Below are 22010 nucleotides of genomic sequence, written 5' to 3' on the forward strand. Positions count from 1 at the left end.
ACCTTGGAGTTTTCTGTAGCTTCTTTGCTTTTCTGGGCTTTCTCTTCTATTCTCTGGGACTTCTGTTCAGTGTGCTTGCGCTTTTGGGATGAGGAAGACTTTTTTCCAGTGTCCCTGCGTTTTTTGCTCTGTGGCCTTTCTTCATCTTCTTCCTCTTCAACAATTATTAGTTTCTTTGTCCGCTTTCGTGTAGGTCTCATGTGAACAGGCTGTGCCAGCTGTGAATCCGTTGGTGCTGGCACATCCTCATCAGAGGAGGAGGAGGAATCTTCTTCAATACTTCCAGAGTCCACATCTGGAAGTGCTTGCAAAATAGCTAAGGCTTCCAGAGCACTGTATGTCTTGCGTGGTCTTCTTGCTGCCATTGCTGACTACTTGACTTGAAGAAGTCTTATGCTTTTATAATCAAAATTTCACACACACACCCACTAGCCCAACAAACCAGATACATGGGACAAACAGGTTTGGGGAGACTGCATGCTGCATTAACATACGTTAAAGCAAGTGAATGGCTCATTAAGGAACCATTATGTCACAACAATGGGCTCAGGGGACCTCAGGTCCCCCCTACTCCCCACCTCTACTCGAAGTTACCCTGCGAAAATTTTCGCAGGCTTAGGCCTTTAATTAAAGCACAGGTGTTTAATAAACATGTTAAGTGTCACGGTTTCATGCTGGCGAACCCAAGCAGAGAACACACTTCTGAGGCTGAGTCAGGATATAATGCCAGTTTATTGAGGGAAGGTGGGGAGAACATGGAGGGGTGAGGAGCCAGAGAGGAGTCCAGGGTGGTGTGAAGGAGAAGAGTCCAGGGACGGAACGGGGAGCCAGGGATCCGTGGACCGCGAGCGGTCTGGGTGTAGCGGAGTGAGGCGATCGGGAGAGCGGGAGAGCGTGAGAGCTCGCGGCGGCAGGCAGGCAGAAGGCAGGGGAGCCAGAGGAGAGCCAGGCACAGAGGGTCCGGGGTGGTGAGGCTGCGGGAGGATCCAGGGGTCCAGGAGGGGAAGCCGAGAAGGGAATCCGGAGGGGAGCACGAAGGGGAAGGCAGGACGGGAGGAGATCAGGGCAGCTGGATCGATCTAGGTGAAAAGGAGGACAGGCAGTTTTAGAAGCAGCACTGGTATCAACAGATTAAAACGGCGAGAGGGAAACTGACTGCGTGGCAGGAATTTACGATCTGGCACGTGTGGGAGGATGAACCGGTCTTTTATTGCTGGTGTGGAGTAATCAGGAACGAGCCACAGCTGTGCGGATCCCGGGGAGGTGGCTGATTACCGAGTGGAGGCAGCCGTCTGGCCGCGCTCCACCGAGTGCAGCGCTGGGGAGAGAGAGAGGGAGGGAGAGAGAGGAGAAGGAAGAGAGACAGGAGCAGGAGAGAGGAGAAAGAGGGAGAGACACAGGGGGAGACAGATGGGAAAAAGGTAAAGGGAGCCAGGTGGGGTGGGGGTGAGGAGGGAGCCCTGACATTAAGTGCATATATATTCCTTTATTTCTTGAATTTGTTTGCTCAGGCAAAATGATATGCAATTAATATAGATTAAAAATGAATGGCATTTAATCGGAATTAATCTAAATTAATCCACAGCAACCTTGTGATTAATCAGATTAAAAATTTTAAGCATTTGACAGCACTGATATATATATATATATATATATATATATATATATATATATATATATATATATATATATATATATATACATACACACACACACACACACACACACACACACACACACACTTTGTGTATTTACCGGGGGCACGGAAGAGATCGTGTGTGGCTTTATACTCCATGTGACATCTGCTCCCAAACTGCAGGGGGCAGTGTATCACAAACACATGTCTACCTACTCTACTCTAGTACAAGAGTAGAAGAAGTTTGCCATTGTTTACACCACTTATAACATGGCATTTTACCGAATAGTAGCATTTTAGCAGTTTGTTTTAATTTCACACCATGAATTGTTCATAACCCAGTTATCACGGTGATCTCTCTGTGATGAATCGTATAAGTGCCTGTATTTATGCAGTGTGAAAGCTGTTGAGCTTTGTTCTTGTCATCTAAATTGGCTTAGCTCCTTCCTTAAGGAAAGAGATCATCCTCCTTGTGACTGTGTCAGCTGACCTCTTCTTGCCTCTCTCCCACTCTATAATATCAGTGAGTGAGAGGAGAACTTTGTCATGGCGCCATCTATACCGCCGTTGGGTTAAAGCTGTTTTGTACCCAGACAGTATGTGTGCCAGACTCCCCTTCTGGCTGTAGTGTTTGCAGAGTGGATCCTCTCTCAGCCCTCATGTGTGCAGCTGTGATGGCGAAGGAAAGGTGTCCTACACAGACTTCAGGAGGAAGGAGATACAGTAAGGCTTCAGTCACCTCAGCTCTGGCCACGTGACCTGCACCATGTTTCGTCTGGACCTTGCATTTGCATCTTCCCAAGACTGGAAATGAGTGAACCTGAGGGCTTGCCAATGGCCACATTGGTTGCTGACGATGTTTCGCAGCTTCAGAGACTTCACTGCTTGCTCCACAGCTGCGTTGGCAGCCCACTTGCACCTGGACCTGGTTGTGACAGCTGTTTATTTTACCAGGTTGCTGGAATCTCTCAGGCTTAAAATGACTCTGCTACCTTGTACTCCTTCACAACCAATGACTGGGTAATTGCAGCTGCCCAGATCGGATGTAAAGGCCCACTGAGGGGAAACTTGGGGGAATGCCCAATCATCTTCGTAGCTGCTTGTTGGTCTTCCTCTCAATGACCTCTGCGATGTCGTGGGGAACTCATAGACAGCACAGAGTCAAAGGAGCCTGGCCAAGAGGCCATGTTGGTAGAGCCATATCTTAAACGTGCCCGGAAGTAAAGATTTATCGATCCTCTTCAATCACTCCTCAGTCTGCTTCACGGCATGAGCAGCATTGGCACCATCTGTCAGCGAGGCATTGAACCACCTCCCCAGGCACTTTATTTAATTGTCTTCGATGGATGGAATGATCTCGCACTGAACATGGAGACTGAACTTGCTGGTAACTCTGCCCTTCATAATCCAGTGCCTGGACTTCTTGGCTTTGAACAGCATCCCTGTCCATGAAGCAACGCTGCCCAAAATTTCCAATAACCACCTTGCTTGGACGTGAGTCACTGTTGTTATTGTGATGTCGTCCATGAATGCTTTCAGCACTGGCTGGACAATGCCCAGCTCCGATTTAGGGTTAAGCCCTCTGCTGTGGATATCAGTAGGTTCATTCCCATAATGAACAAGATGGAGATAGTACACCCTGTTGGAATCCCCTTTTGGAGGTCCAGCCAACTGGTGGTGAACAGGGCTCATGTAAATCTGAGTTTGAACCCAGAGAGATAGCTGGTGATCATTTCTAGGATCGCTGCTGGGATGTAATAGTGGTCAAGTCCTTCTTGGTTAAGGTCATGTGGGATTATTGGCCCATAAGCATTGAAGGTATGTCCAAACTTCTGACTGTTAGTACTATACAAAATTAATTGAGTTCAGCTTTAATTTTAATCCCATAACCTATACATATATAAAGTATAGACACTGTATATTGCCATAGATGGCACAATTAATGAATTTACTCATGACTTGATGAGAGGCCCTCTGTGCAAATTAGTAGCACCCATTAAAGTCCAGTGTTGAATTTTTGCAATATTGAAAGAAATCCCTCAAAATCCCATGCATTATACTTTTAAAAAAATCATCTGAGTTGTCTCATGAAGCATCTTTAAATCAATTTTGCAACTTTGCAACTGTGGGTCTCAAAGGGTTAATCGCTCACAATGAATTTTCAACAGTTCTTGTACAATCACACCAATTTCCCACCAGAGCTCCCTCAGATCTTTTCCTATTACTGCTGTTGCATGGATACATAATTTTAATGATAATTTTACAATTTTAGACTGCTACACACAAAAAAGTATTATATATGTCGCAATACCATTGGGCGCTAAAGTTGCATTTGATCCATCGGTCATGTTTTTTGCCTGTTGCCAAGGGCAACTTAGGAAAAATTTAACTTGGCATATTCATGAAATTAGTTTAACACACCTAAGCATCCAAAAAATGCAATATACAATAAGCTGAAGAGAAATGCCTTGGGACGTCCACCAGTCTATAAATTCGAGTTGAGGAAAGTCCTCTCCCTTCTGACTGCCTCCATCTAAATTCCTATTCTGTTTTCTGATAGTTAACTGTCTTGGTAGTCCTTTAGCTGAATTGATCTTTCAGTCAGTTTTTTCAGTCACTTTCCTCCAAATGATTAGGGTAAGTTGCTGCATTATGTGTAGAAGTTAGCATGAAACCCCCAGGGATAAATTTAGAAAAATCTCATTCACACAGTTTCCCAATGTTTAATTATCATCAGGATAATTAAATAACTGGATAATTAAATGTCCAACCTCTTCTTAGTTGCTAGTGTTAACTTTTTCTAACAACAGATGTTACATTTGACAAACGCAGTGTGGTGACTAAAAATTATTTTATTGCAACCAACCAATCCAAAATGGACACAAGAAACCACGAACAGAAAGCCCAAAAGCATGCGGCTGAAGCTCCCGCAGGCAGCAGCTTCTGTCAGAGAGGCTGCAGTAGAAGTGAGGGAGGTTATATGGAGTTGAGCCACTTGATTCCAAATGTAGCTCTTCAGCTGACAACCCTCAGCTCCAGAAAGACAGAGTCACTTGTGCAGGTGGAGGATCATCACAAAGAGGTTTCAATAGACACATACCTCACACTGTTCCTTTCATGTTTGACACAGATGTGACTGTTCCGGTACCAGAACCACGTCACATCAGAGATTACCAAGAGAAGCTTCAATCACACCTCCAGGAGAAGTTTCGGTGTGTGGCAGAGGGGTGTGCAACAGATAAGCAACTTCTGGTTGATATCTTCACAGAGCTGTACATCACTATTGGCCGGGACATGCACGTCAACACACAGCATGAGGTCCTACAGATTGAAAATGTGTGGAAGCCATCAGACACAGAGACACGGATCGAACCCAGCGACATTTTCAATCATCCTTCTGGAAAAGACATACCCATCAGAACAGTACTGACCAATGGGATTGCAGGGATTGGTAAAACATTCCTCGTGCACAAATTTGTGTTTGACTGGGCTGAAAAAAGAGCTAATCAAGATGTGCATCTTATTTTCCCATTCACTTTCCGTGACCTGAATTCACTGCAGGGACAAGAGTTTCGTTTGGCAGAGCTCATTCATTTCTGTATCCCAGAAACTAAAGACGTAACAGAGAAGGCTCTGAATGACATCTTTACAACTTTGGAGTCATCAGGAAACAGCAGTTACAAGAAGAGCAGATTCAAACTGCTGTTTGTGTTTGATGGCCTGGATGAGAATCGCCTTCATCTGGACTTTCATGTCAACCACATTCGCTCCATTGACGTAACAAAGTCAACTAAAATAGAGGTCTTGCTGAGGGAACTTATCAGAGGAAACCTGTTGCGCTCTGCTCGCCTCTGGATAACCACACGGCCTGCAGCAGCCAGTCAGATCCCTGATGACTGCGTGAACATGGAGACAGAGGTCAGAGGGTTCACCGACCCACAGAAGGAGGAGTACTTCAAGAAGAGATTCGGAGATGAGAAGCAGGCCAGCAGCATCATCTCCCACTTGAAGAAGTCACGAAGCCTCCACATCATGTGCCACATCCCAGTGTTCTGCAGGATCACTGCTACAGTTCTGGAGGAGCTGCTGAGAAGCAGAGAGGGAGGAGATCTGCCCAGAACCCTGACTGAGATGTACATAGAGTTTCTCATAGTTCAGATTGATCACACAGAAAAAAAGTATGGTCCAGAAAAAGGCATTCAGTACATTAACTCATTAGCCAAACTGGCTTTTAAACAGCTGCTAAAGGGCAACCTGATCTTCTATGAGAAAGATCTGAGTGAAAGCGGCATCAATGTGACTGAAGCCTCAGTGTACTCAGGAGTGTTCACAGAGATCTTCAAAGCAGATGGATGGAAAGAGAAAGACAAGGCGTTCAGCTTCGTCCATCTGAGCGTCCAGGAGTTTATGGCTGCTCTTCATGTCCATCAGACCTTCAGAAAGTCTGGAATTAACCTGCTGGAAAAAACATCCTGGTGGTCCTGGTGGATCAACTTTCTGTTCAGACAGAAAGTTGATCCACCAGTTTTCTACCAGAGAGCTGTGGACGAGGCCTTACAGAGTCCAACTGGACACCTGGACTTGTTCCTGCGCTTCCTCCTGGGTCTGTCACTAACATCCAATCAGAACAAATTACAGGATCTGCTGAGAACATCAGACAGGAGCTCACAGACCAATCAGAAAACAGTGGAGTACATCAAGAATAAGATCAGTGAGAATGTGTCTGTAGAGAGAAGCATCAATCTGTTCCACTGTCTGAATGAACTGAAGGATGTTTCTCTAGTGGAGGAGGTCCAACAGTCCCTGAGATCAGGACATCTGTCCACAGATAAACTGTCTCCTGCTCAGTGGTCAGCTCTGGGCTTCATCTTACTGTCATCAGGAGAAGATCTGGACGTGTTTGACCTGAAGAAATACTCTGCTTCAGAGGAGGTTCTTCTGAGGCTGCTGCCAGTGGTCAAAGCCTCCAAGAAAGTTCTGTAAGTAGTTGGAAACTGAAGATCCTTTTTCATTTTGCTGCTGTTTCATCAGTATAATCTGCTTTTTGTCTCTTCAGACTGAGTGGCTGTAATCTGTCAGAGAGAAGCTGTGGAGCTCTGTCCTCAGTCCTCAGCTCCAAGTCCTCCAGTGTGACAGAGCTGGACCTGACTAACAACAACCTGCAGGATTCAGGAGTGGAGAGTCTTTCTGCTGGACTGAAGAGTCCACACTGTAAACTAGAAGCTCTCAGGTCAGGACTCATCAACCTGTTCAACTGATGCCCATTTAAAATGTGTTTTATTCATGATGACCAGAATAGCTGAGGGAGATATTCTGTATTTCTATGACTCAGATCAGTTCTGTTACCGACCTTTAGCTCTAGTTTCTCTTAGTGAGGCCTCTTTCACTACAGAAACTTAACAACCTGGAACCTGCATCACAAAGCCAGAACCTGTAAGAACCTGTGAAGTGTTGGTTCCAGGTTCTGTTTTAGTTTGTTCTGTTTACTAAACAGAATGATTCAGGTAGACTTTGATAAAAATAAAAATAAATAATTAAAGGAAACACCAGAACAAACATTTAATGTTCAGTTTGTTCAATCACTGAACTCAGTCCAGTTCAGGTGTTGGGCAGGAAGCAGGAATGAGAAGATGTGGAGATCAATGTTTGGGCAAATCTTTATGAACTCCTGTGTTCGGTCGTTTTTCATGGGCCTCCATCCCAAACTCCCAGATCAACTCCCCAGTCAGCAGATCAGATTAATTTTCAACTCCTCTGGATTTCCACATTTTGGATGTTGATGAGAATAGAATGGAATAGAACAGAAGAGAATAAAATAGAATAGATCTTCTGCTGCACAGCTGCTGAACCACAGCCTGCGGCAGGAGACCAGGAAGTTCACTGTGGTTGACCTAATGAAGTTGGTCTGCAGGTGTTGAAGGAGGTGAGTCAGGTTTACAGTCTCTGTTGGGCCTCCAGTACCTGATGGGAGATCTTAGTGGACCAGTGTGATTAGCAGAGATGTGAACTGAAGACATGAAAGATGAAAGAAAGCACCATATTATCTCAAAATTCGCAGAGATTGGTTGATTTCGCGTGAATTTGCGCGATTGCAACATCGCAAATTCCTGGAGGGACTGGTAAGTGCTGTGTTATTACTAATGTATTGGCTAGTGGAATCAATCAGAAGATTCTAGTTCGGCTACTGGAGAGCAGTGCAGTAAATAAAGACAAACAAGAAAAATAAGTTGTGTGAGATTATATTAAATTAATTATTAAAGCGATTTGACAAAGGAAAATAATATTTACAAAGTATACAAATTGTAAACTGGCAAAATCATGTGTGCACAGTGGGAAAACAGTTCATTCCAGTTCCAGGTTTTAAATATAAAAACGAAGGTCTATTACACCTGTCCCATACAAGCGGAATAGTTATTGGAAAGAGTTGCAATTGGAGGCAGAGCGCTCAATGTCCAGGAAGAGTTTGAGTGAGTGGGGAAATATGGCTCGATTGAGGAGATGAGAGAGTTCAAGGAAGGCTGCAGAAGCCTCCTACCAGACCATTAATGGTGGAATTGGGTTGAGTTGTTTCGGGGCTTCCGTAGGCTCCTGGCCTTGTTCAAGCTCGCCATCAGTGGTTGGACTGCATGGCAGGGTAAGGCAAAGCAGGGGCACCTGGCCTGTACAGACCAAACCACAAAATCAAACAAAGCTAACTGAAGCTAAAGCTAAGTTAACATTAGCATGCCATAATCTATCCAAATTTGCCAAAAAATGAATTCATAAGATGATCACCATCATTATTAACCATAGTTAGCATCTTAGCCATAGCATGTTAAAGTTAGCATGCTAGCATATAAACTAAAACTAAGGAAAATGAAAAATGCACACATAAAAATGTTCAATAAGCCACATGTTAGCATTAGCATTGGAGGTTAATGACTAATGCTAACATGACCAATGACAAAACTCAAAAGACAAATTCAAACTCACCAGTTCAGATAGCAAGGGTGCACACAGAAAAGAACAGAGGTCCCCAACGAGCATATGGTCTAGTTCTAAAGTTATCAAAATAGAAAGCTGAGTCACCAAGACATGATCAGTATTTTGTCAAACAATTTGTTTTGAAGGACTGACCTGCAGCTGCTTCCTCCTTGCTTCTCTCCCAACTGAGGATGAGAGGAGCAAGGGGACCTTCAAAATGCTCTGGTGGCACAAGATTGGCTCCCATGGTCATGTTAGTGTGTCACATGACCTGGTGAGTTCAGGGTCTTAAGAAGTGTGGGGAAGACAAAAGTTTGGGGAAAATAGCCTGATTTTTATCCCTGTTACACCTACAGTGTGTAAGAGTGAAGTTGTTGAATATTTGTGTCTCTCTTTGCTGTTGCAGTGGTTTTGTAATTTGCAGGCGGTCCCTGTTCACTCATCGCACTGCGCATAGAAACCGATGTTATTTCTGCAGCTTGAAAGACAGCGACTTTTGATTAAACTGGGCTTGTAGCACATTGTCCACCTTACAACAATGGGAAAGAGGCATTATTTATGTTTTCACCATGTATATTTAAAGAGTTACTGATGCCGGAAATCCAAATCTGTGAATATATTTCCGACTTTACCGAACTGCGTTTTGTTTCTTGATGTCGCCATAATTTGACTTCATGCTGTCATTTGCCCGCATTTCACCAGAAATAACACAATTCTGTCTTGTCCTTCAGTAAAACCAAATTTAAGGTAACTCTCGAGTTTTTTTTAGGTACTGATGAATCAGTGCCACCCCCTGGTGGCATAGACTAGCTGTGGGGACGTGGAACGTCACCTCACTGGCGGGAAAGGAACCTGAGCTGGTGCGGGAGGTGGAGTGATACCGGCTAGATATAGTTGGGCTCACCTCCACGCAAAGCAAGGGTTCTGGAACCAGAATCCTGGAGAGGGGTTGGACTCTCTCCTACTCCGGAGTTGCCCAAAGTGAGAGGCGCCGGGCGGGTGTGGGGATACGCACAAGCCCCCGACTGAGCGGCGCTTTGTTGGAGTTCTCCCCGGAGAACGAGAGGGTCGCCTCTCTGCGACTTCGTGTTGCAGAGGGGAAAATTCTGTTGTCTGTGCTTATGTGTCGAACAGCAGTTCAAAGTATTTGGCCTTCTTGGAGTCTCTGGGTGGTGTCCTGGAAGGGGTACCGCCCGGGGATTCCATAGTTCTCCTGGGAGACTTCAACACTCACGTGGGCAACGATGGAGAAACCTGGAGGGAGTGATTGAGAGGAATGGCCTGCCCGATCTGAACCCGAGTGGTGTTTTGTTATTGGACTTCTGTGCTAGTCATAGATTCTCCATAACAAACACCATTGTGGCTACGGGCGTGGGAGAGCTCAGCTGCAGGGGAGAGAGGTGTGGAGGAGTGCGTTGAAGCAGCGTCAGGGTAATTGGGACAGGTGGTAACAATTGGCTGACCTGATGACCTCCGCAGTAGCAGTCTGGAGCGGAGCATAAAAGACGGGTGGACAGAGAAGAAGGGAACGGACGAGAGGAGGAGCTGAGACAGAACAAGAGCTGCTGTGGAGTGAGAGACGATGGAAGCCGCTTATCGGTGAGCTGCTGTGGAGTGAGAGACGACGGAGACTGCTTATTGGTGAGCCGCTGTGAAGTGAGAGACGAGGAACGCTGCTTGTCGGGGAGCTGCTGTGGCGCGAGAGGCGATGAGTACTGGCTGCCAGCAAACTTCTGGGGAACTGACGGAGGCAGAGAGTGTTCAGAGAGTGTAGAGAGGTGCAGAGCTGTCAACTGATCACCACCTGGTGGTGAGTTGGATCCGATGGCGGGAAAGACTGCCGGACAGACCTGGTAAACCCAAATGTGTAGTGCGGGTGAACTGGGAACGTCTGACGGAGGACCCTGTCCGTAGGGTTTTTAACTCCCACCTCCAGAAGAGTTTCTCCTGCATCCCGGGGAGATTGGGGACATGGATTCTGAGTGGTCCATGTTCAAATCCTTCATTGCAGAAGCAGCTGCTAGAGGCTGTGGTCTGAAGGTCACTGGTGCCTGTCGCGGCGGCAACCCAAAGACCCCCTGGTGAACACCAGCAGTGAGGGAGGCCGTCAGGCTGAAAAAGGAGGCTTTTCGAGCCTGGTTGGCTCGGGGGTCTCCCAAAGCAGCTGACGGGTATCGGTTGGCCAAAAGGGCGGCAGCTGTGGCAGTTGTGGAAGCTAAAACTCTGGTGTGGGAGGAGTTCGGGGAGGCCATGGAGAAGGACTTTCGGTCGGCCTCGGGGAAGTTCTGGCAAACCGTTCGACGCCTCAGGAAGGGAAGGCAGGGCTTCGCTCAGGCTGTGTACAGTCGGGGTGGAGAACTGTTAACCCACACTGGGGATATCACTGAGCGGTGGAAAGAGCACTTTGAGGAACTCCTGAACCCAGTAAACACGTCCTCTATGGAGAAGGCAGAGCCTGAAGACTCGGGGGGATCTTTGTCCATATCCGTGGCAGAGGTCGCTGAGGTAGTTAAGAAGCTCCTCGGTGGCAGGGCGCCAGGTGTGGATGAGATTCACCCTGAGATGCTGAAGGCTCTGGACATTGTTGGACTGTCTTGGTTGACACGTCTATACAATGTCGCATGGGCATCGGGTACAGTACCTGTGGAGTGGCAGACCGGTGTGGTGGTCCCTATTTTCAAAAAGGGGGACCGGAGAGTGTGTGCCAACTACTGGGGTATCACACTTCTCAGCCTCCCCGGGAAAGTTTACTCTCGGGTGCTGGAAGGGAGGCTCCGACCGATAGTCAAACCTCGGACTCAGGAGGAGCAATGCGGATTCCGTCCCGGTCATGGAACAGCGGACCAGCTCTTTACCCTTGTGGAGCTGCTGAGGGGGTCATGAGAGTTTGACCTGCCAGTCTACATGTGTTTTGTGGATCTGGAGAAGGCCTATGACCGTGTCCAATGAGGGGCTCTGTGGGAGACACTGCGGGAGTATGGGGTACCGGGCTCGTTGCTACGAGCCGTTCGGTCCCTGTACGACCAAAGTGAGAGCTGTGTCCACATACTCGGCACTAAGTCAGACGCGTTTCCAGTGGGTTGCCCCTTGTCTCCAATCCTATTTGTGGTCTTCATGGACAGGATTTCAAGGTGCAGTCGTGGTGGGGAGGGTTTCCAGTTTGGGGACCTCATGATCGCATCTCTGCTTTTGTTGTGGTTTTGTTGGCGTCCTCAGACCGTGACCTCCAGCACGCACTGGAGCAGTTTGCAGCTGAGTGTGAAGCGGCAGGGATGCGGATCAGCACCTCCAAGTCCGAGGCCATGGTTCTCTGCTGGAAACCGGTGAATTGCTCCCTCTGGGTTGGGGGGGAGTTTCTTCCCCAAGCGAAGGAGTTCAAGTATCTCGGGATCTTGTTCATGAGTGATGGGAAAATGGAGCGAGAGATGGACAGGCGGATTGGTGCGGCGTCAGCAGTAATGCGGGCGTTGTACCGAACCGTCGTGGTGAAGAGGGAGCTGAGCCTTAAAGCCAAGCTCTCGATTTACCAGTCCATCTACGTTCCAACCCTCACCTATGGTCATGAGCTTTGGGTAGTGACCGAAAGAACAAGATTGCAGATACAAGCATCCGAAATGAGCTTCCTCCGTAGGGTGGCTGGGCCCAGCCTTAGAGATAGGGTGAGGAGCTCAGACATCCGGAGGGAGCTCGGAGTAGATCCGCTGCTCCTTCGCATCGAAAGGAGCCAGTTGAGGTGGTTTGGCCATCTGATTCGGATGCCTACAGGGAGAATTCCTTTGGAGGTTTTCCGAGCACGTCCGTCTGGGAGGAGACCCCGGGGTAGACCCAGAACTTGCTGGAGGGATTATATATCTCGTCTGGCCTGGGAACGCCTCGGGATCCCCCAGGAAGAGCTGGAAAGCATTGCTGGGGGGAGGGATGTCTGGAACGACCTGCTTCGCCTGCTTCCCCTGTGACCCTGTCCCAGATAAGCGGAAGAAAATGGATGGATGGATGGATGAATCTTAAGCCGTTTTTCAGTCACTGCTTGTGTGTGCTAACTGCACACAAACTATTGAATCGGGATGAGCGAGCGAGCCAACCTGAAGAAAGTGTGGACAGAAGTTGAGGAGGTGTGGCCATCGAAGCAGCAAAGAATTTTTGAGGAAAGACCAAATAAATGTTTTAAAAATGTTTTATAGGTAGACTTGTGATGACACAGTAAGTCTGTTACTGTGATTTTATACAGAATGTAAAAATCAAATTTTTATAACTTCACAGCCTCAGAGCAGACAAAGTGTCACGCTCCCCCTTGTGATCTCTGGCGCCCCCCCTAGGGGGGTGTGGACCCCAGGTTGGAAATCACTGATTTAGAGGATGGTGTTGTTGGGTGGATGGGGGAGTAGTAATGTGGCAAGAGGAAGTCTGGCATCAGTCTGAGGACACAAACCCCTGAAATGTTCCAGTGTTCAGGAGTAGTCTCTAATAAAGAATGTCAGCTTAGATTGCAGGGAGGGCTGGTGATGGTCACATGCATGCACTAAATAATAAAATATTTGGCTAAAATATGCATTAATCTCATAAAATGTTGACACCCCTTCCGTGGAGTTAAACAATGAGAATAAATGCAGACAAAGAAAAAAAAGAAAGGATATGGGTGCTGCTGACTTTTTTGTTCAGCTTGATGTGCTGCATATGCCTATCAAATTTTGTAGCTGTAGGTGAAACGTGCTGCCCATAGTAGATGTTACAAATTTTCCAGGTAGCGCTATTGAGTAATTTTAGCTCACAGTTAAGCAGTTCCCCTGAAATATCAATTTTTTTTGCTAGTCCTGATGTGTGTGCAAAATTTCACGTGTTTTCAATCATTTTTAGGCCGCCAGATTTGAGTTCCAAAATACGGGAAAATAATTTACAATCAGGTTTCATTAGGGTCTTCGCACCATTTGGTGCTCGGACCCAAATGAAGGAACCTGAACAACAAGGACTAGAGATCAGAAAATGTTTGTTCTGTAACAACATCAGAGATGTAACACACACACGTGGACAAAATTGTTGGTACCCCTCAGTTAAAGAAGGAAAAACCCACAATTCTCACTGAAATCACTTGAAACTCACAAAAGTAACAATAAATAAAAAATTATTGAAAATTAAATAATCAAAATCAGCCATCACTTTTGAATTGTTGATTAACATAATTATTTAAAAAACAAACTAATGAAACAGGCCTGGACAAAAATGATGGTACCCATAACTTAATATTTTGTTGCACAACCTTTTGAGGCAATCACTGCAATTAAACGATTTCTGTATTTGTCAATGAGCGTTCTGCAGCTGTCAACAGGTATTTTGGCCCACTCCTCATGAGCAAACAGCTCCAGTTGTCTCAGGTTTGATGGGTGTCTTCTCCAAATGGCATGTTTCAGCTCCTTCCACATATGTTCAATGGGATTCAGATCTGGGCTCATAGAAGGCCACTTTAGAATAGTCCAACGCTTTTCTCTCAGCCATTCTTGGGTGTTTTTGGCTGTGTGTTTTGGATCGTTGTCCTGTTGGAAGACCCATGACCTGCGACTGAGACCAAGCTTTCTGACACTAGGCAGCACATTTCTCTCCAGAATGCCTTGATAGTCTTCAGATTTCATCGTACCTTGCACACTTTCAAGACACCCTGTGCCAGATGCAGCAAAGCAGCCCCAAAACATTACTGAGCCTCCTCCATGTTTCACCGTAGGGACAGTGTTCTTTTCTTCGTATGCTTGGTTTTTGAGTCTATGAACATAGAGTTGATGTGCCTTACCAAAAAGCTCCAGTTTGGTCTCATCTGTCCAAAGGACATTCTCCCAGAAGCTTTGTGGCTTGTCAACATGCATTTCTGCAAATTCCAGTCTGGCTTTTTTATGAGTTTTTTTCAGCAGTGGTGTCCTCCTTGGTCGTCTCCCATGAAGTCCACTTTGGCTCAAACAATGACGAATGGTGCGATCTGACACTGATGTACCTTGGCCTTGGAGTTCACCTTTAATTTCTTTGGAGGTTGCTCTGGGCTCTTTGGATACAATTCCAACGATCCGTCTCTTCAATTTGTCATCAATTTTCCTCTTGCGGCCACGTCCAGGGAGGTTGGCTACTGTCCCGTGGGTCTTGAACCTCTGAATAATATGAGCCACTGTTGTCACAGGAACTTCAAGCTGTTTAGAGATGGTCTTATAGCCTTTACCTTTAAGATGTTTGTCTATCATTTTTTTCGGATGTCCTGGGACAATTCTCTCCTTCGCTTTCTGTTGTCCATGTTCAGTGTGGTACACACCTTTTCACCAAACAGCAGGGTGACTACTTGTCTCCCTTTAAATAGGCAGACTGACTGATTATGAGTTTGGAAACACCTGTGATGTCAATTAAATGACACACCTGAGTTAATCATGTCACTCTGGTCAAATAGTTTTCAATCTTTTATAGAGGTACCATCATTTTTGTCCAGGCCTGTTTCATTAGTTTTTTTTTTTTTAATAATTATGTTAATCAACAATTCAAAAGTGATGGCTGTTTTTGATTATTTAATTTTCAATAAATTTTTATTTATTGTTACTTTTGAGAGTTTCAAGTGATTTCAGTGAGAATTGTGGGTTTTTCCTTCTTTAACTGAGGGGTACCAACAATTTTGTCCACGTGTGTAGTCTCTGAAGATGGTGGAACATCTCTGCAGAAATGTGGTTTCTTCATGCTGAGGAGGATTAAATCTGTCATCAAAAATAAAAGTGGACATAGAAAGTAGTGAAAGAATCCAACATCACAGTATGAAAGATGTGCTGACCTTTATTGGATTCATTTCTTGCTGTTTGGCTTGTATTCTTCTTTTGGTATATCTAAACTGTCAGGTTTGTTTTTCTAATCACATCAAACACTTTACTGCTCAACTTCAAAGTAATCTGATTACTGCAATGTGCTACACTTTGGATTATTTTCACATTTAAATAATACTGCAGAGGACTGTCCACACCGCTGCTGTATGATGGACATAGTGGGATGTATTTGTTGTTAAATTCACTGCTGTCTTTTCAACGGGACAGAAAATACTGAACTTAATATATTACTTCTTTTCTTTTCTTTGTCTCTTCAGACTGAGTGGCTGTAATCTGTCAGAGGGAAGCTGTGCAGCTCTGTCCTCAGTCCTCAGCTCCAAGTCCTCCAGTATGACAAAGCTGGACCTGAGTAACAACAACCTGCAGGATTCAGGAGTGGAGAGTCTTTCTGCTGGACTGGAGAGTCCACACTGTAAACTGGAAGCTCTCAGGTCAGGACTCACACTTTGAAACTGATCTGGCTTCTGAAAGTGGATAACCAGCTAACCTGATCTGTCCTGTCCACATCTGTCCTGATGTTGTTGCATGGGGTTATTTTTTCTGGTTGTGCAGGATAGATGTTGTTGTCCCTGTTATTTTGGTGAAAGTGAACAAAGAAGAGGTTCAGAGAGTTCTGGAGAGTTCTGTCTACAGGGTTTGTGGATGTGTAGCTGTCCTTGTAACCAATGAAAGTCTTTATCTCCTGCCACATTCACATGAATCTGCTATTCTGAAAAGGTTTCTCTATGTGCTGTTTGTATCTGTGCTCTGTCTCTGATGATCTTCTTCAGGCTCCACTGTGTGTCTTTGTTGATCTGCAGGTTCCTGGTTTGAAGGCAGAGTCTAGTTCTCTCAGCAAGGTTCACACTTCACTGTCAGGCCACAGTTTCTGGTTTGGAAACACATGAACAGGTTTTGTTGCAGTCACATTCTCAGCACAACAGTTTATATCTGAGAGAACAGCTGCTGTGTTTCCCTCCAGGTCCCTTCATCAAACACCTCCCACTGGACATTAGAAAGAAGGAGTGACTGCTGGTCTGGAGGGGTTAGCCTTTAGTCTATCATGGATCCCGGCTCTCTTCCCCCTCTTTTGTTTATGTTCGAACTGCTTGCGCTTCCTCCAATCTCAGTTAACTGCCAGCGTAGTCTCCAAGTCCGGTAGTATTCGGTGCTGGCGTGATGTGTCCAAATCAGAACCAAGAGTGGTAATTATCGCAATATTCAATGCTCTGATGTTCAGTAAAGTCTCTCAGCTGTAAGTTTTCTGGAATGAATGTGTTGGACAGACAAGATGCACCAAACTGTCACTCTCGCTGTCTCCTGGAGGGACCGAGGCATCCATGCACGCTGCCATCTTTTTTTTGGTTGTTTTTTTAATTTACTTTATTTCAAAAAGTCAATTAAAAATGGCGGACTTCCTGTTAGGTTTAGGATATGGTTGCTGCTGACTTTTTTGTTCAGCTTGATGTGCTGTATATGCCTATCAAATTTTGTAGCTGTAGGTGAAACGTGCTGCCCGTAGTAGATGTTACAAATTTTCCAGGTAGCGCTATTGAGCAATTTTAGCTCACAGTTAAGCAGTTCCCCTGAAATATCAATTTTTTTTGCTAGTCCTGATGTGTGTGCAAAGTTTCATGCATTTTCAATTATTTTTAGGCCGCCAAATTTAAAAGTGGGTATAGAAAGTAGTGAAAGAATCCAACATCACAGTAATGAAAGATGTACTGACCTTTATTGGATTCATTTCTTGCTGTTTGGCTTGTATTCTTCTTTTAGTAAATCTAAACTGTCAAGTTTGTTTTTCTAATCACATCAAATACTTTACTGCTCAGCTTCAAAGTAATCTGATTACTGCAATGTGCTACACTTTGGATTATTTTCACATTTAAATAATTTTGCGGAGGACTGTCTGCAGTGCTGCTGTATTCTGGACATAGTGGGATGTATTTGTTGTTAAATTCACTGCTGTCTTTTCAACAGGACAGAAAATACTGAACTTAATGTTTTCTTCTTCTCTTGTCTTTGTCATTTCAGACTTAATAACTGTAATCTGTCAGAGAGAAGCTGTGGAGCTCTGTCCTCAGTCCTCAACTCCCAGTCCTCCAGTGTGACAGAGCTGGACCTGACTAACAACAACCTGCAGGATTCAGGAGTGGAGAGTCTTTCTGCTGGACTGGAGAGTCCACATTGTAAACTGGAAGCTCTCAGGTTAGGATTCACACTTTGAAACTGAAAGAAAATGTAAGATTGATTCTTGATTTGCTTCAGAAACATCAAATCTGGACCAAAATGTAGCTGAAAGACAAAGAAGAAAACAAAGAGTGAGAAACATCCATCCAGGTGTTGTCCATCAGGTTTGTGTTGTTTTGTGTGTGCAGGCTGTCAGGCTGTCTGGTCTCAGAGGAAGGCTGTGCGTCTCTGGCCTCAGCTCTGAGCTTCAAGACCTCAAATCTGAGAGAGCTGGACCTGAGCTACAACCATCCAGGAGACTCAGGAGAGAAGATGCTGTTGGCTAAAGTGGAGGATCCACACTGTAGACTGAAAACTCTCAGGTACAGACAGACCTTTGAAGGAACCTTTTAGCATAGCTTAGCTCAAAGACAGGAAGCAGAGTGAACTGTTAGCCTAGCTTAGCTCAAAGACAGGAAGCAGAGTGAACTGTTAGCCTAGCTTAGCTCAAAGACAGGAAGCAGAGTGAACTGTTAGCCTAGCTTAGCTCAAAGACAGCAATCAGGATGAACTGTTAGCCTAGCTTAGCTCAAAGACAGGAATCAGGATGAACTGTTAGCCTAGCTTAGCTCAAAGACAAGAAGCAGGCCAAACTGTTAGCCTTGCTCCATGAACAGAGGAAGCATCAATGAGTAAAGCTGAATAATGAGTGTAAACTGAGCTGGAACGTGAGCAGCACAGGACAGGACTTTAGAGATGCTGCATTCAGGTGTCTGTGTCTCCATGTTGGACTGGTCCTTTATCAGTGGAACAGTGTGAGAGCCATGTAACGTCCATGTGTGCTGCTGAAAGAGTCTCTGCTGCTCTGACCGTCCTCCTCCTTTCAGGGTGACGCCTGCTGGAGTCCCATGGTTGACACCAGGTCTGAGGAAGTGTAAGTGTGTTTTAATGGATTGATGGAAACAAAGCAGCACATTCAAGCATCTTCAAAGTGTCACATCTCTGAGGTCATCATCAAAGCTTTAATACTGATCACATGATCCATCAATAACTGCAGCTGTGTTGTGTTTGTTCTCTCCATCAGATTCCTGTCAACTCACAGTCGACACAAACACACCACACAGAATCCTCCAACTGTCTGACGTCAACAGGAAGGTGACACTTGTGAAGGAGGTTCAGTCGTATCCTCATCATCCAGACAGGTTTAACTGGCCCCAGCTGCTGTGTAGAACTGGTCTGACTGGTCGCTGTTACTGGGAGGTGGAGTGGAGAGGAAAGGTTCCTATATCAGTGAGTTACAGAGGAATCAGAAGGAGAGGAGACATTAATGATTGTATGTTTGGACGTAATGATCAGTCCTGGAGTCTGATCTGCTCTGATGATGGTTACTCTGTCAGACACGATAACGTAGAAACATCCATCAGGTCCTCCTCAGTCTCTCATAGAGTTTCAGTTTATGTGGATGTTGATGCTGGAACTCTGTCCTTCTACAGAGTCTCCTCTGACTCTCTGATCCACCTCCACACCTTCAACACCACATTCACTGAAACTCTCTATCCTGGATTTGGGTTCATGTGGTTGCCAGGTTCCTCAGTGGTTCTGTGTTGAGTTTAATGGTTGCTAATTTGCTGTTGAGGGATCTGAGGACTGCCTTGAAAGTTCTGCATGATGTTCTACAGAAATATTACGTGATTCTCAGGGTTGAACACTTGGAGAGGATGTCTAGGAAAGCTGTAATGTGGAAATGAAGGGCTACAGTAGTCAGCTCCAGTTTAAAGACTGCTGTAGCTCCGTCAGCCACTAGGGGGCATCAGTGTCTTCACAACCAACCGTCAGCTTGTTGCAGCTGAGGTCATGGAGGGTCACACTGCATCACTGCTCTGAGTTTCCTCATTATAAAGCTTCTCTCTTCCACCAAGTATGAAACCAGGACATACCGCTATTTGAACATAACCTAAGACCTGTAAAATCAAGACTAAAAGACATTGCTTTTTCAGTGTGTTTTTGAGCAACAGGTTTTTACAGTTTTAATGTGAAGCTGCACAACATTGTGAAGCGCTTTTTTCATTTAGTCAACTATCTGCCTTTTCATAAGAAAAAAGAAATCAACATTTTAGCTTGAAATTGTGAGGTAAAGGTCATAATTGTGACCCAGTAAGTGAAGCTGAGGATATTTAATTAAACTAGTTGCTCACAGTTTTGTCTAACTAAATCAAAAGAATCAGTGCTTTCATCTTGTGTGACTTTTAATGTGTTTTGTTTTTGTGGACTACACACTCAGGAATGTCATCATTTAGCTTTTTTGTTGCTCTTTTCACGTTGTCTTGGGTTTGATCTGCTTCATAATCCAGAGACAGTTTGATATTTCCTCTGGATTTGATGATAATCACAACAGAACTAATGCTGGAGGATGTTTCAGCATCTATTTGTCAACTTGTTGTAGTTTTAAAGGTTCATTCTACCCAAAATACTACCTTCTGTCCAAGTAGTTGTAGTTTAAAAGTTTACTCCACATACATAGTCCTTAGTAGAAGGTTTATTCTACCAAAAAATACCACTTTCTATGCAACTATTTTACGTTTTAAAGGTTCATTCCACCCAAAATTCTACTTTCTGTTCAAGTACTTCTAGTTTTAAGGATTTATTGCGTCCATAATTCTACTTTCTGTCCAGGAGCTTCTTTGGAAATGTAGACTAAATGAGCACGATTTCAGCCAAACTGTTTATTGTTTTTTTCTTGGTGTGCAGTAACTCTGTTTTTAATCTCTGGACTGTGACATTAAGGATGCTAGCTTAGAATCATTTTCAACATTTTTAATCAATAACTGATTTTTTAACACTAACTGAACACAGTGGACATTTGTTCTGTATTAGTGTTGCTGTTTTAGTCAATATTATGGGTCTGCAGCAGAAATCCTTCTAGTTTTAAGGGTTTATCGCATGCAAAATACTGCTTTCTGTGTAAATAGTTTGAGTTTTACAAGTTTATTCTTCCCAAAATATTACTTTCTGTTCAGGTACTTCTAGTTTTAAAAGTTTACTCCGCATAAATAATACTTTTCTGATCAATAAGTTCGGGTTTTAAAGGTTTATTCCAACCAAAATTTATTTTTTTCTCTGTTTATACTGTCTTAGTTGTTTTTTAAAAACAATTTCTGTATACTTTGATTCTGTGCTTGTTGTTGTTTTTATGATTTTATGCCCTGAATGTTTTTATTGTTTGTGACGCTGTTCCCGTCTTAATCTGAGACAAATTTCTCCCACGGGAGACAAATAAAAAACCTTGACTTGAGTTTGAGTTTTGAATGATTATTGCATCCAAAATACTGCTTCTGTCAAAACACTTGTAGTGTTAAAGGTTTACTCCACATACGTAGTAGTTTTCTGATCAGCAACTTTTGGTTTTAAAGGTTCATTCTACCAAAAAAATACCACTTTCTAAGTAATTTGAGTTTTAAAAGTGTATTCTACCCAAAATAGTAATTTCTGTTCAAGTACTTCTAGTTTTAAGGGTTTATTGCATCCAAAATATTACTTTCTTTCCAAGTATTTGTAGTTTGAAAGGTTTATTGAATCCAAAGTACTACTTTCTTTGCAAGTAGTTGCAGTTTTAAAGGTTTCCTCCACACACAGTACTTTTCTCATCCCCAAGTTGTAGTTTTAAAGGTTCATTCAACCAAAAATAGCACTTTATGTCCATGCAATTTGAGTTTTAAGGGTTTATTCTGCCCAATATCCTGCTTTCTGTTCAAGAATTTCTGGTTTTAAGGATTCCTTGCATCCAAAGTACTACTTTCTGTCAAAGTAATTTGAGTTTTAAAGGTTTATTCTATCTAAAATAGTACTTTCTGTTCAGGTACTTGTAACTGTTCTGATAAACAAGTTGTGGTTGTAAAAGTTTGTTCCACACAAAATATTACTTTGTCTGAGCAATGGGGAGGTTATGGATACTAGTTTAAAATAATTTTTCGTGTTTTTAATCAATAACTGATTTTTCCTGTTGATTTGGTGATGATCACACTGGAACTAACTCTGGAGGACTTTTCAGCATCTATTCGTCAGCTTGTTTTGGTATTTTCCGTCTCTTTGGGGATGAGAAATTGATAATTCGGCTTAAAAACGACGTCTGCGCTGCCAAGACCCGTCAAATGTAAAAGAGGAGGGAGAAGAAGGAGATTTAACCTCACTTCCTCCCGTTCACTTCAGATGGAGTCGCTATCGTGTCATATTTTGTCAAATTACTCCCAATAATCTCTCCCACTCGTTTGGTTGGGTTTGTGCTCCGGCGGCGGCGATCCTTCCCCGCTGCTGGCGAACGTGGCCCCGGTGTTCACTGTAAATTGCTCAGTGGGTTGTTTTTAATGGGATTATAATGACAGTTATGGTTTGCAAGAATTGATGTTTGTGACTTTTACGAGGTGTGA

General features: G+C 44.3%; 1 protein-coding gene across 3 annotated transcripts in view; it reads left to right on the forward strand.

Moving 5' to 3' along the window:
• Positions 1-20878, forward strand: part of LOC110971983 (NACHT, LRR and PYD domains-containing protein 12-like) — a 58869-nt gene extending 37991 nt beyond the window's left edge. Inside the window, exons 4-10 of one of the 3 annotated variants that reach the window (XM_051937319.1) lie at positions 4767-6615; positions 6693-6866; positions 15696-15869; positions 17452-17625; positions 17796-17969; positions 18474-18520; positions 18671-20878. In XM_051937319.1, the coding sequence (XP_051793279.1) occupies positions 4767-6615; positions 6693-6866; positions 15696-15869; positions 17452-17625; positions 17796-17969; positions 18474-18520; positions 18671-19194 (3116 nt within the window). In that variant the 3' untranslated portion in view covers positions 19195-20878. The remainder of the gene's footprint in view (positions 1-4766; positions 6616-6692; positions 6867-15695; positions 15870-17451; positions 17626-17795; positions 17970-18473; positions 18521-18670) is intronic. The other 2 variants (XM_051937320.1, XM_051937321.1) reach the window with 2 other exon arrangements.
• Positions 20879-22010: the final 1132 nt, after the last annotated feature.

This window comes from Acanthochromis polyacanthus, chromosome 17 (assembly GCF_021347895.1).
Source record: "Acanthochromis polyacanthus isolate Apoly-LR-REF ecotype Palm Island chromosome 17, KAUST_Apoly_ChrSc, whole genome shotgun sequence".
Classification (NCBI taxonomy): domain Eukaryota; kingdom Metazoa; phylum Chordata; class Actinopteri; family Pomacentridae; genus Acanthochromis; species Acanthochromis polyacanthus.